The sequence below is a fragment of the Canis lupus genome, chromosome 14 (assembly GCF_048164855.1).
Source record: "Canis lupus baileyi chromosome 14, mCanLup2.hap1, whole genome shotgun sequence".
In the NCBI taxonomy this organism is placed as follows: domain Eukaryota; kingdom Metazoa; phylum Chordata; class Mammalia; order Carnivora; family Canidae; genus Canis; species Canis lupus.
The window spans coordinates 11,742,279-11,756,692 of record NC_132851.1 but is presented as its reverse complement, the minus strand read 5'-3'; the positions used below and the strand labels follow the sequence as shown (position 1 = coordinate 11,756,692).

Genomic DNA, 14,414 nt, shown 5'->3' with positions numbered 1-14,414 from the left:
TATGTGATTTCTTCACCTTGTAAGCATTCTGTGGAAAGAAGTAATCTGAGACGAACTCTGTGATGTTTATTTTTATTTTTCTTATATTTCAGCTGTGGCAGAAGTAAAACTTCGAGATGATCAATATACACTGGAACACATGCATGCTTTTGGAATGTATAATTACCTACACTGTGATTCATGGTATCAAGACAGTGTCTACTACATTGATAACCTTGGAAGAGTTATGAATTTAACAGTGATGCTGGTAAGAAAAATATCTGTAATATTAGGATTTTCCAAAAGTTTGATTCTTAATTTTCATTCTTAATCTGATATCCAGAGAATTGAGGTACACAAATCTTTAATATATGGAATCCTTCCTATTATTAATCTATGTAAGGGTACATTCTGTTTAATTCAGTTTTAATTTTTCCCTTTGTTCCTGTTACATTTAAGTATTTCCCTCAACTCCCACCAATGAACAACTACCCAGTAATTTTTCTTTCCAACATTTATTACAGTTTCATTATATATTATGTGATTATTTGACTAATGTCCATTTCCTCACTGAATCATGAGTACCAAGAGGGTAGATTCTGTGCTCTTTGCCCATCATTATATCATCATTATATATATGGGTTTTATAGATCAATATTGATGTTAACTGTTCATGTCTGTTTTTTTCTAATGTGAAATATTACCCCTCACTATGACAGTGGATTTTTTCCTTTTAATTCTTTATATATATATATATATATATATATATATATATATGTGTGTGTTTTTAAGATTTTTTTTTTTGGTTTATTCATGAGAGACACACAGAAAGGCAGAGACATAGGCAGAGGGAGAGACATACTCCCCACAGGGAGCCCAACGTGGGACTCAGGAGCCCAGGATCATGCCCTAAGCTGAAGGCAAATGCTCAACCACTGAGCCACAAAGGCGTCCCTCTTTTTATATTTTTAATTGTGTTATTTGTGGCACAAACATTTTGTCTGCTATGGATTTGTCCTTTTAGCATTATGAAATGCCCCTCTTTATCTCTGGGAATGATTTTCGTCTTGAAATCTTACATAAATATAGTTGTACTGGCTTTTTTTTTTTATTAGTGATATTCATTTTTTTCTATCCTTTTTCTTTCAGTTTATCAGTGTTGTTTTTAATCTAACGTCTTAGACCACTCAGCTATCCTGACATGACAGTGTCGTTATTTTTAAAGTGTGTCTCTTGTAAACAGCATATAGTTGGGTCTTGTATGACAATCTGTCCTTTAATTGAAGGGTTTAGTACATTTATGTTTAATGTAATTACTGATATGGTTGGGTTTATGTTACCATTTTGCTTTCTTTTCAGTTTGTCCCATGTTCTTTGTGTCTTTCTCTGTTCCTACCTATTTTTGTATTAAGCAAATTTTCTTAAAGTTCCATTTAATTTTCTCTTTTGGCTTTTATCTAAACCTGTTTGTATTGTTATTTTTTAATGATTAATGTACAGTTTATAGTATTTATTCTTAACTTATAGTTTGCCTCTAATTAATATTATTTTACTATAAAAACTTTATAATAACATATATTCTTTTACTTCTCTTATACTCTTCAAGCTATTTTTGTCCTATATTTTACTTCATATGTTGTAAACTCCACAACAGATTGCTAGTGTATTTGCTTTAAACAGTCAGTAGTATAATAATAGCTTCCTAACTATTCCCTGCTCCTTCTAGTATGGTTCTGGATTGCATCTACAGAATCATCTGATTTTTTTTTTTTTTTTAAGATTCCACATACTAAGTGAGATCATACCATATTTTTCTTTCTCTGACTCATTTCATGTTAGCACAGTGCCCTCAAGGTGTATCCATGTTGTTGCAAATGGCAGGATTTGGCAGCCTGGGTGGCTCAGCGGTTTAGCACCGCCTTCAGTCCAGGGCGTGATCCTGGAAACCCTGGATCGAGTCCCATGTCAGGCTCCCTGCATGGAGCCTGCTTCTCCCTCTGCCTGTGTCTCTGCATCTCTCTCTCTCTCTCTCTCTCTCTCTCTCTCTCTCATGAATAAATAAAACCTGTAAAAAACAAAACAAAAAAAATTGCAGGATTTCATTCCTTTTTATGGCTAAATGAAATACTGCATTGTGTATATAACACGTTTTCTTTATCCCTTCATCTATTGATGGAGACTTAGGTGTTTTTTTGTTTGTTTTTTTGTAAATATTTTGGCTATTGTAAATAATGCTGCAGTTAACATAGGGGTACATATATCTTTTCAAGTTAGTGTTTTTATTTTCTTCAGATAAATAGCCAGAAGAGGAATCACTGGGTCATATAGTAATTGTATTTTAAATTTCTTGAGGAACCTCTATACTGTTTTCCACAGTGGCTTCACCAGTTTATGTTCCTACCTACAGTGCACGAGGATTTCCTTTTCTCTACATCCTCTCCAACACTTCTTACTTCTTGTCTTTTTGATAATAGACGTTCTGTCAGGTGTGAGGTGATAATCTCATTGTGATTTTGATTTGCATTTTCCTGGAGTAGTGATATTGAGCATCTTTTCATGTACCTGTCGGCCATCTATGTTATCCTCTTTGAAAAAAATGTCTGTTCAGTTCCTCTGCCCATTTTTTAATCAGGTAATTTGTGGGGGTCTTTGGTGCAGTTGCTAATTGTATAAGTTCTTTTTATATTTTGGATGTCTTATTAGGTATATGATTTGCAAATATTTTCTCTCATTTCCTAGGTTGACTTTTCATTTTGTTGATCATTTCTTCTGCTCTGCAGAAGCTTTTTTAGTTTGATGTAGTTCTATTTGTTTATTTTTGTTTTTATTGCCTTTTCTTTTGTATCAGATTCAAAAAATTATCGTTAAGACCAACGTCAAGGAGTTTACCACCTATATTTTCTTTTGGGAGTTTTATGGCTTCAGGTCTTACATTTAAGTCTGTAACCTATTTTGAGTTTATTTTTGTGTATGGTATAAGATAGTGGTCCAGTTTCATTCTTTTGCATGTGGCTGTCTGGTTTTCCCAGCACTAGTTTGTTTTGTTTTGTTTTATTGAAGTTTGATTTGCCAATATATTCCCAGCACCATTTATTGAAGAGACTGTCCTTTCCCTATTGTATATTCTTGGCTCCTTTGTTGTACATTAATTGATCATATATGTGTGATTTTATTTCTGGATTCTATTCTGTTCCATTGGTATTGAATTCCATACTGTTTTGATAAACATAGTTTGGTAAAGTAGTTTGAAATCAGGGAACATGATGCCTCCAGCTTTCTTCTTCTTTCTCAAGATTGCTTTAGCTTTTTGGTTTTGTTTGACTTTTGTTTTTAAAGCAAAAATAAATAAACTTTATATATTTATTTATGAGACATGCTGAGACATAGGCAGAAGGAGAAGCAGGCTCCCTGTAGGGAGCCTGATGCGGAACTTGATCTCGGGGCCTGGAGATCACAACCTGAGCCAAAGGCAGACGCCCAACCACTGAGCCACCCAGGTGTCCTTGCTTTAGCTTTTTGGAGTCTTTTGTGGTTCTGTGCAAATTCAAGGATTGTTGTATTTTTCTGAAAAATGCCATTGGAATTTTGATAGGGATTGCATTGAATCTGAGGATTGCTTTGGGTAATATGAACATTTTAATAATATTGGTCCTTCCAATCCATGAGAATGAAATATCTTCCCATTTATTTGTGTTTTCTTGTAATTTTTTTAAGATTATTTAATTATCTATTCATGAGAGACACAGAGAGGTAGAGACCTAGGCAGAGGGAAAAGCAGGCTCTCCCCATGGGCATCCTGATGTGAGACTCCATCCCAGAATGCCAGGATCATACCCTGAGCCACCGCAGGCATCCCTTGTAATTCTTTTTATTAGTTTCCTATATGTCCTTCCAGAGGTGGTTTGTTTTTTCTGTGTGTCTGGTTTTTTTTTTTTTTTTTTTTTTTTTTTTTTGGAAGTGTAAGCCCAAAGTGTGTGTGTATATACATATATTTTAAAGATTTTATTTATTTATTTGAAGGAGAGCATGCACATGTGAGCACAAGCAGGGGAGGAGCAGAGAGAGAGAGAATCTCAAGCAGATTCTACACTGAGTGCAGAGGCAGACATGGGGCTCAATCTCACGACCCTGAGACCATGACCTGAGCTGTAACCAAGAGTTGGACGCCTACACACTGAGCCACCCAGGCACCCTGTGATGTATATTTTAAAAATACAAACTCTTCATCTTGGTATATGCAGTTTATGGTGCCCTTATCTCCAATCTTTGTTTTACCATTTTGTACCCCATACCCCAGCAATACCAAAGTCTTACAGTTCCCAAGAGATGCCCTGTATCCTGTTACCCTCAGCCAGTTTCCCATGTGATTAACTCTACTTGGTACGTTCTTTCTTAGTTCTGTGTCAGGTTGCCTCCCAATGTTTACTTAAGTCTCAGCAAAGCATCTCATCTAGTAAGCTTTCCTTGACATCCTCCCTTTGTTCCTCCTGGAATATTCAAACCATTGGCTCTCAGATCTGTGTGGACTTTGAATTCCTTCTAGGCCAGGGGCTGGTAGACCTTTTCTGCATAGGGCCAGATAATTAATATTTTAGTGTTTGTAGGCTAGACAGTCTTATGTCACAACTGCTCAGTTTTACTTTAGTAGTGTGAAAACAGCATTAGACAATATGTAAATGAATGAGTGTGACGGCATTCCAGTAAAACTTTATAAAAATAACATTACTTGGATTTAGCTTATTGACTGTAGTTTGCCAACCCTTGATCTAGGCCCTGGGTTTTTCTTATATTTCTATAATCCTGCCGCCCAGCAGGAGGCTCGGTCAGCATAATTGTTGAAATAATAACACCTGTTTGAAGTTTGTTCTTATCCTTTGGAATTGACTTTGCATTCATTCACTGATTCATTTATTTGAGAAAGAGTGAGCAGGATGCCTGGGTGGCTCAGTGGTTGAGCGTCTGCCTTCAGCTCAGGTCGTGATCCTGAGGTCCCGGGATCGAGTCCCACATCGGGCTCCCTGCATGGAGCCTGCTTCTCCCTCTGCCTGTGTCTCTGCCTCTCTCTCTGTGTCTCTCATAATAAATAAAATATTAAAAAAAAAAAGAGAGAGAGAGAGAAAGAGTGAGCGTGCATGCGCATGGGAGGGGGGCAGAGGAAGAGTGAGACTCTTCAAGCCAACTTCCTGCTGAGCACAGAGCCCTACCTAGAGCTTGATCCCAGAACCCTGAGATCATGCTCTGAGCAGAAATCAAGAGCTAGCCGCTTAACCAACTGAGCTACCCAGGTGCCCTGGCTTTGCATTCTTTGTAGAATCTTCCTTGTATTTCTTGTTCAGGTTCAGGCATGAGTCTTTGGTTTGTTGAGATTATTTACTGAATGATAAATATTTATTTTTCTTCCACAAACATTTATTGAATGCCATTATGTGCTTAGTAGCCACATAAACAAATAAACACATGATAACATGTAACAGTGGAAGTAGGGATAAGATTCAGACATAGTGTGGAGGAGGAAATGATAAATGTTGAAAGATGAAGTGTTCAGAGAACTTTCAGAGAACATGTTACCGGAGTAGAATTTTGAAGGATCAACTAGTTGCTATGCAGATTGATGCAGTTGTGCTGCACATCACTTAGGAGGTGTATTCAGCAAACTTCCACAGGCATGTGTGTGCATTACAGGTACTCTAGATTGATTTGCTGAAACACAGAGTATGTATGGAAAGACCAGTAGTATGTAGTCTATGGTTGGTGAGGATGATGGCAAGGTGGGCAGAGGCCAGGTTTTGAAGGGCAGAGGAACAGTAATATTATTCTGTGTAAAGCAAAGAGAGATGTTTTTTTTTTTTAAGATTTATTTATTTATTTATGATAGACAGAGAGAGAGAGAGAGAGAGAGAGAGAGAGAGGGACAGGCAGAGACACAGGAGGAGGGAGAAGCAGGCTCCATGCCGGGAGCCCAACGCGGGACTCGATCCCGGGACTCCAGGATCGCACCCTGGGCCAAAGGCAGGCGCTAAACAGCTGAGCCACCCAGGGATCCCCGCAAAGAGAAATGTTAAAAAGAAAGATTGATTCTTTTATTTTAGTGCAGTGCTTGGCTTGGGAGAGGGGTGTGGATAGGGTCACAGTTTTGGGCCAGAAGGTTGGTTTTATCAGTTCACTTGTTGGTAATCATGATTTGGTATATTAATACCAATTTAAATCACAAGATTGATTGGAAATGTGTAATGAAAGTGTAATGATAGCATTTGAAATACTATAATCAGTATGGACTGAATATAGTTTTCTTCTCCCATTGGAAAGTTTTCACAGGAAATCAAATACTGTAATTTTATTAAGATAGCTTATTTGAATGGAATCAGGGTAAAGATTAATGTTTTTGATCCCTATTTCTGACCTATACTCAGGCTTTTATGGACATCTTAGAATAACTAGTTATAGTTCCTTATTTAGTTTAGTCTCTCTTTACCTTTGGGCTCATTAAGGATGCAGTATACACGTACACTCCTATCTACTTGGATAGTGTGTACCTATGAGTCAAATGACCTTTATGCATACATGTGCAGTGTATTCTCTATACATGATTATACATGTCCATATGCTATATATGCATAATTTGCATTTTATTGTGTCTTTTAAATTTAAGGGCTTATGTTTTTTAGATTCTGTTATGTTTTGCTTGTTAGGAAGACAAATCTAAAATCTGGAAATTCTCTAAGAATATTGACTTAGAGAGCCTAACTTAGTCACATAGTCTAATTCATACTATTCATTCAACCTTCAAAATATGTACTGAATACCTAACTATATGTTACACATTGTCATAGGCACTGGGAATACTGCAGCATACAAAATAAAGTCTCTTCTAGCTTATTAATTCACAACAGAATATGAATGACAATTGACCCTTGAACAATACTGGGAATCTGAGTGCTAAGCCCCTCCCCCCATTGCACAGTAGAAAATTTGCAGTAGAAAAGTACAACTTAATAGCTTACTGTTGACCAGAGCCTTACTGATAGCATAAAGTTGATTAACACATATTTTATATGTTATGTGTATCGTATATTTGTATTTATTTTCACAAATTAATATTGTTTTTTAATTTTGTTTTTGGTGATATCTGTCAGATTTTCATTAAAGTTTTGCATGCTTTAAGGAAAGGAATTAGAGAGCTTTCTGGAACTGGAACAGTTTAAGACTGGGATGATTTGTTTCTTGTATGTTAAATAAAGATGCTCTTTGGACCTATTTTATATCCTTTTGTTCTTTTCAGTTGCAGTCTTCTAGTTACCTGTCCAATTTATTTTATTTGTAATTGTTTTAGTCAAACTCTGTTTTTTTGGTAATTTTATAATTATTTTTTTGCTAAGAAAAATTGTTAATTTCTTAGGCTTTTACATTTATTCCTGTAAATTTGCCTGAGATTATCTTCTCTCTCTTTTTCCTCAATATTTTTTCCTTAATCAAACTTTAGAAGGGTATTTTTATTATTTTATTTTTAAAGAACCACATCTGAGGTATTTTAGTTTGTTTTCTGCTTAATTTAGCTTTTGTTGGGGATCCCTGGGTGGCTCAGCAGTTTAGCACCTGCCTTTGGCCCAGGGCCCAATCCTGGAGTCCCGGGATCAAGTCCCGCGTCGGGCTCCCGGCATGGAGCCTGCTTCTCCTTCCTCCTGTGTCTCTGCCTTTGTGTGTGTGTGTGTGTGTGTGTGTGTGTGTGTGTGTGTCTATCATAAATAAATAAATAAATAAATAAATAAATAAATAAATAAATAAATTTAGCTTTTGTCTTTGTTTTTCAAACTGTATTAGTCATCAAAATCACTTGAAGTAAATGATAAAAACAAAAGCTAATTTCAGGCTATAGTTCTTAAAGATTCAGATTCAGTATGTCAGGTTGGTCATGGTCAGGGAATCTGTATTTTTATTAAGGACCTCAGATGATTTTGCTTGTGGTCTAATGACCAAGTTTTGAGAAACTCTGTATTTGTGGTGTAGAAAAATACCACACTTATTTCTTAATATTTTTCTAATTAGCAAAAAGGAAACTGGCTTGTATTTTGAACTTCTGTGTTGGGGGCAGGTGGAGAGAGTTGGCCATTGGTTACACATTGGCTTTTTTCTTAAGCACAGAAGTTGTTCTAATACCCATTTTATTGTCTTATTTTTTTCTTTCTTTCTCTTTCTTTCTTTCTTTCTTTCTTTCTTTCTTTCTTTCTTTCTTTCTTTCTTTCTTTCTTTCTTTCTTTTTCTTTTCTTCATTGAGTCAAAGGCACACATGCACAAGTCTCAGGTTCTTTTGCTGTGGCTGGTTTACAGATACCTCACCTTGTTAAATCTGTGCTAACCACTATTATGGTCAGAGAGAAAGTTATTTGGGACCAAGGAAGGAAATCACATTGTCTGACCTTGAGATTTTGTCAGAAGCCAGCAGATGGCAGCAGTTCAACACACAAGGTTTATAGAGAGGCCTTACAAGTTAGTTTATAATCCTCAATTTAAAAAAAAAAAAAAAAAAATTAATCCTCAATTTTAGAGAAATGTCAGTTGGGTCCAGGAAGTGCTTTTAGGAACTAGAAAAAGCCTTAGGAAAGCAAAAGAAAAACGTTATATTTTTAAAATATAATTATTATGTTGTCATTTTATTAGAGTATTATGGTTTCTTTTAAAGTAATGTTTTGTTTCTTAATATTTAGGGAATTAACTCTGTTATAACTTATGTTTCCATTTACCCTGAAAAACTGGTTTCTCCTAAAGTAGTATGTTGTCTCATAGTGCCTCTTTAAATTGCACTTAAAGATCAGGAGAGAGTTACTGGATTCCATTTTAAGCCCTTTGTGAAGCTGTGTCTTGAAGTGAGTGACACACTATAACTGTTAGTCTACCTCAGTTGCAGGCCAGTATCTCCATACTAGCATTTCTAGACCTGAATCTCACCTTATTTTCTTTTTTTTTTTTAATTTTTATTTATTTATGATAGTCACAGAGAGGGAGAGAGAGAGAGAGAGAGAGAGAGAGCGAGGCAGAGACACAGGCAGAGGGAGAAGCAGGCTCCATGCACCAGGAGCCCGATGTGAGATTCGATCCCGGGTCTCCAGGATCGCGCCCTGGGCCAAAGGCAGGCGCCAAACCGCTGCGCCACCCAGGGATCCCAAAAGGACAAAATTTTAAATGTCAACATGTAATAATACTAGTAAATGGCATCCTTACCTATTTTTTCTTGACTATTTTCTTTAAACTTGAGTAGTGAGTAGTGCTTTTTATAAACATATGTAGTAGAAAAATGCCTTGTCAGTTCAAACCTTGTCTTATAACTGTGATAAGAGGTCTTCAAACTCTGGTTTAGAGATATTTTTCATAAATACAGTTCATATATTATTTACTGTGTCGTTTGATATATTGACATTTTAATTTTTTATTACATTTTGTTGACCCAGGAATTTAATTAAAAAATTCTAGGGATCCCTGGGTGGCGCAGCGGTTTGGCGCCTGCCTTTGGCCCAGGGCGCAATCCTGGAGACCCGGGATCGAGTCCCACATCAGGCTTCCAGTGCATGGAGCCTGCTTCTCCCTCTGCCTATGTCTCTGCCTCTCTCTCTTTCTCTCTCTGTGACTATCATAAATAAATAAAAATTAAAAAAAAAATTCTAGATAAGGTGTTAGTCTGAAGAAAAACTGAATATTCAGGTAGTTGCATTCAGAGTATTGTTGTTGTGGGGGTGTTTTTGCAGGCAGAGGGGAGTATTCTAGAAATTGCAATGAGATCTGGGGTATCATTTGTTTAGAAAAACTTGGGTAGTGTTTTCTTCTCAAGAAAATGTGGAGTATAGGAGAGACCATCAACTTTTGGAGTGGGGTCAGTCAGGATTTGAATCTTAGCCCTCCCATTTTCTTAGCAGTGGAGTTCTGGGCAAATGATTTAATCTTTTTGACAGAGTTCTTTATCCCTCAAAGTGTACATAATGATTTCAACTTCATAGGAGTTTGTAATAGTTAAGTGAGATGGGAAAAAAGTCAAAGCACTTATTTAATAGGATACTTGTACATTGTAGTTATTCAGTAAATGTACCATTCATCATTGAAATTTTAATTGTTCTGTAATTCAGCCCTGAAATGTTACTCCAGAATTATTTTCAACAGCTTTGAACATAGCTACATTCACCTTTTTTTTTTTTTTTTTTTTTTGGTCTGGAAGAAAATGATTAGGTGGGACAAAGACACAGATCCAGTATCATAAAGCATTATTATGAGGACACTTTGTAAAACTTTCAGTGGAGGTTATTCAGAAATAATCTAATACTCTTAATTTAAAATTTACAGAAGAAAATATTTTACTGCATACAGTCCATTTAAAATTAAATGTACCCTCTGAGAATTCGATTTCAAAAATTAGGAACATCCAGATTGCTTTCACTTAAAACTATCATTTAACTTACGTAAGAGACACTGGTGTGTTTTGTGTTTTAATTTAATTTTTAGCTTTACATTTATATACATGAATATCTTAATCATCCTATTGATCCTATTGATATCGAAATCCTTCCAGCAATCTCAGTTATGTGTAACCTTGTATTTAAAAGAAAATAGCTTAAAACACCTTAGTAATTGTATATGAAATGAAGAATAGTGATTCAACAAATTAAGCCCTGCATTTGTCCTAGCAGTGTTCACTAGATTAGTTGTAGTAAAGGGCATATAGTGGTAGAGACCACTAGAATTCTTTACTTTAAAATAGTTGTTTTGAGGAAGAAGTCTCATTTTATTTTATCCTATTAATATTTTTTTAAATTATGTATATTACACCTAAGTTGCTCAGTTAAAAAAAAAAGTCAAACAATGTATTTGAAGCAAAAATGGAAAGTTTCCTCTTAACCTTCAGTCTCCCCTACTGCCCATTTGAATATTTTGGATAGTCATGTATTTCTTGTTGAGTTGCTAAGACTCCTTATATGCTGTAGATGCTAGTCTTGTGTTATTTTTGTGGCAAATATTTTTCTCCCTGTGTCCTACATGTTTTTTATTTTTTACAGGAAGACTTTCTTCACCCTGAGTTAAATGTGATTAATCTTCTAACAAAGTTATCTTACTTTTTCTTTAAAACATTTAGATTATTAATCTGTCTGGAATGTGGAATACTTTTGTGTATGCTGTAAGGGAAAGAACAATTTTTTTCCAGATCTCTGGTATCCCAATAGCATTTTTTGCATGCTTCATTTATTTCTCAGTAATTGGAAACGCCACATTGTGTTCTAAATGCCTACATAGGCATCAGCCTTCAATAGAATATCTCTTAATTGATCTCCATTTAACTGAACACTGAAGTAACTGATAATCTCTATTCCCTTTATATAATATACTGACAGGATACCACAGTAAACTTAATGTTTACTGCTTGTAGGTTACTTGGTACTGTGTTGATAACAATTCTATTTCTGCTAGTTGAGTTTTACATTACTAATACTCATATTTGGTCATTCTAAAAACTTTATTTTAGCTGTGCTTGTCATTGTATTTTCATTATTTAATCAGTATTAAGTAAATCAGTAAAAAAATGAATACAAAAAGAAGGAAAGGTGCCATTTCAAAGAAAACTAAACTGAATGCTTTAGAAAGAGACAGTGAATCACTAAAAAATGTGTGTAAGGACATTTTGTATAGTTTACTTAAATTTTGTTAATATATGCATTTATCTAAGTAATTCTAGGAACAGGGAATGATATACATGAATCAAGATTTATTTTTGGCCTGTAGGAAAATCTGTTAACTGAAAACTAAAGCTGTAAGAACAACAACAAATTATTCAATTGAGTACATTTTGATACATGTTTATTTCCTGAAATGTAAACCTTTTTATATATATATATATTTTTTTTTGTAAAATATTTTAATGATGCAGTCCATCTTACAGCTTTAAAATGTAAGGATATAGATAAAATAAAAATGTGCTAACAGAAACATAAGTTGCTAAGAGTCTAAGTGTGGTGTTCTCATACTGCCAGGCTGGTGTCCATGGAGGCAGGCATTTAGAACATGATGCAATATTTCCAATTAGTTGAAAATTCTGATCATTAACTCTAAACTTAAGAATGGAGAACAGATTATTCTAGTGTATTAGTTATCTATGGTGTGTAATATATTACTTCAACACCTAGTGACTTCAAACAATAAATATTTGTCATCTCACAGTTTCTGAGGGTCAGAAATCAGAGTGGCTTAATGGGGTGGTTTCTGTGTCAAGGTTTCTCATGAGGTTGTAGCCAAAATGTCAGCCCAGAGAGCAATGATCTGAGGGGTCCACTAGGGCCTTCAAATAGCTCACAGGGTGCTGGTTGTTGTCAGGAGCCCTTATGTCCTTCCCATGTGGGTCTACCATGTGCAGTACGAGAGAGAGCAAGATAGAAGATGTAATGAAAACTATGACCAAATTTCCGAAGTCACATACTGTCATATGTGACATACATGTATGTGTGTCACACACGCATGGTATCTGTCATATTTTATTAGTTAGAAGTGGGTAGTACAACTCATACTCGGAGGGGAATTAGGCACCTTCTCTTGAATAAGATAGTAACCACTACACTGCAGAGATATATTCTGTGTGCATATGGATCAAGAAGAGGAAAGGATTCATTTATAATATCTGGCTTCTTTTTAGGACACTGCTTTAGGAAAGCCACGAGAGGTGTTTCGACTTCCCACAGATTTGACAGCATGCGACAATCGCCTTTGTGCATCAATCCATTTTACGTCTTCAACCTGGGTTACCTTGTCGGATGGAACTGGACGACTGTATCTCATTGGTACAGGTGAACGTGGAAATAGTGCTTCTGAAAAATGGGAGGTGCGGTTTTGTTTTGTTTTCTGTTTTTTAGACTTAAGCAAATTCTAGAAAGTATATATAAGGTAGACCTTAGTGATTTTGAAGTAACACTTTTTGGGCATGGTTTATGTTTGACATCTTTGTTTTTATAACATATAATGTTTTAGGAGTTTTTAATTAAATTATAAAATGTATACCTTTTACAAAACTGATACATTAACCATTTCTGGTTTGACCTGAGGTCATTGCAATTATCAAGAATTGCATTCATTTGTTCAGTAAATGTTTATTGAGTAAAGCAGTACACTAAATACTGACATTGCCTCCTTCTTGATGAAGAGTTAGCCAAGAATTACATTGGGATATCTTCTCTACTCATGTTATATCTGCTAGTATCTTTATGGGCCTAGCATGCTTCTGAGGTACAACTCTTCTGGCTGTCTGGTAAGTTGCCATTGGTCAAATAATGAGTTTATCGAAGTATTTCTTACTTAGAGGAATACACTATAACATAAATATAGTAATATACCAATCTCTAAGATGCTGTTTTTATTTCAGCTTTCTTAAAACAATGTAACATTTGTAAATCTGAGGGGCAGACTAGGATTTTAATAATAATAAATAAGGAATTAATTTCTTGAGAGCCATAGTTTCTGAAGGTCAGAATGACACTGAGTTACACTAGTAAGTATATTGTGATACTGCTAATAGCTGAATCTCAGCACGTGGCCTATTAGTTCTGGGAAAAGAAATATGAACTTAATATATTTACATCTTACAAAATGGCTTTATCAGACCAACAAATGCCTACAAAGATCAGGCTTTAATTATTTGAGAAGAACCAAGAAGGCCTTAGAACCAAATGGTTTATCTTTTTATTAAGTTATATTAAGTGGTATACTACAAATTGTAGTAATTTAAAAAAACTAAACAAAAACCACAATAAATAACCAGAACAACAATAGCGTGTTTGAAGGGAGCCTTTGCAGGCCTTTGTGGTCACAGATTCTAATATTCATTGGACTTTGTGACATTTTTCTGCTATGGTCTTCGGTAATAACTTTTTTTTTTCCCTTTTCTTTTCTTTTTTTTTTTTTTTTAACTGAGGCAATGTGATATATAGCATGAATACTTGAAACAGTTGGAATGAGTTCGGAGGGTGATGGGCAGGAAATATATGAATGAGAATTTATGTATGATCAAGCTATGGAATCTGTTGGTTATGAGCAAGAAGAGACACACTGACCCAGCTCACCTTCAGCTTAAAAATAACACCACATACTCTGCATCAAAGAAATTCATATGGATCTATAATTCATTTGGTTTCTGCTATGTATATCACCTTGGTACATATTAGGCCTTTAGTATATTTTTTAAATCAAAAATTTTAAATCTGCTTCGTGTCCTTTTCAGTATACACTGCTGTAATGAAATAAGCACCCTCTGAGATGTTTACAGTTAATAATAATTTTGACTGGGGATTGGGGAGAGGGGGAGTGGGACAGGGATGGGACTTGGGCATTAACTGAAGTGAGAGGGATACTGTGGAATACTGGTCACTTTAAGAGAAACACCTTAGGAGAGTTTTAGGACTTCGGGGAAGTTGGTG

At 35.4% G+C, this 14,414-nt stretch overlaps 1 protein-coding gene across 4 annotated transcripts in view; it reads left to right on the top strand.

The window, feature by feature from the left end:
- The window catches only part of NUDCD1 (NudC domain containing 1), an 88,722-nt gene that overhangs the window by 12,376 nt on the left and 61,932 nt on the right, over positions 1–14,414 (top strand). For 3 of the 4 annotated variants that reach the window (XM_072774251.1, XM_072774254.1, XM_072774252.1), the window contains exons 2-3: positions 93–247; positions 12,641–12,826. In XM_072774251.1, coding sequence (XP_072630352.1) covers positions 93–247; positions 12,641–12,826 — 341 coding nt within the window. Of the gene's footprint in view, positions 1–92; positions 248–12,091; positions 12,110–12,640; positions 12,827–14,414 lie in introns of those variants that run through there. The other variant, XM_072774253.1, reaches the window with a different exon arrangement.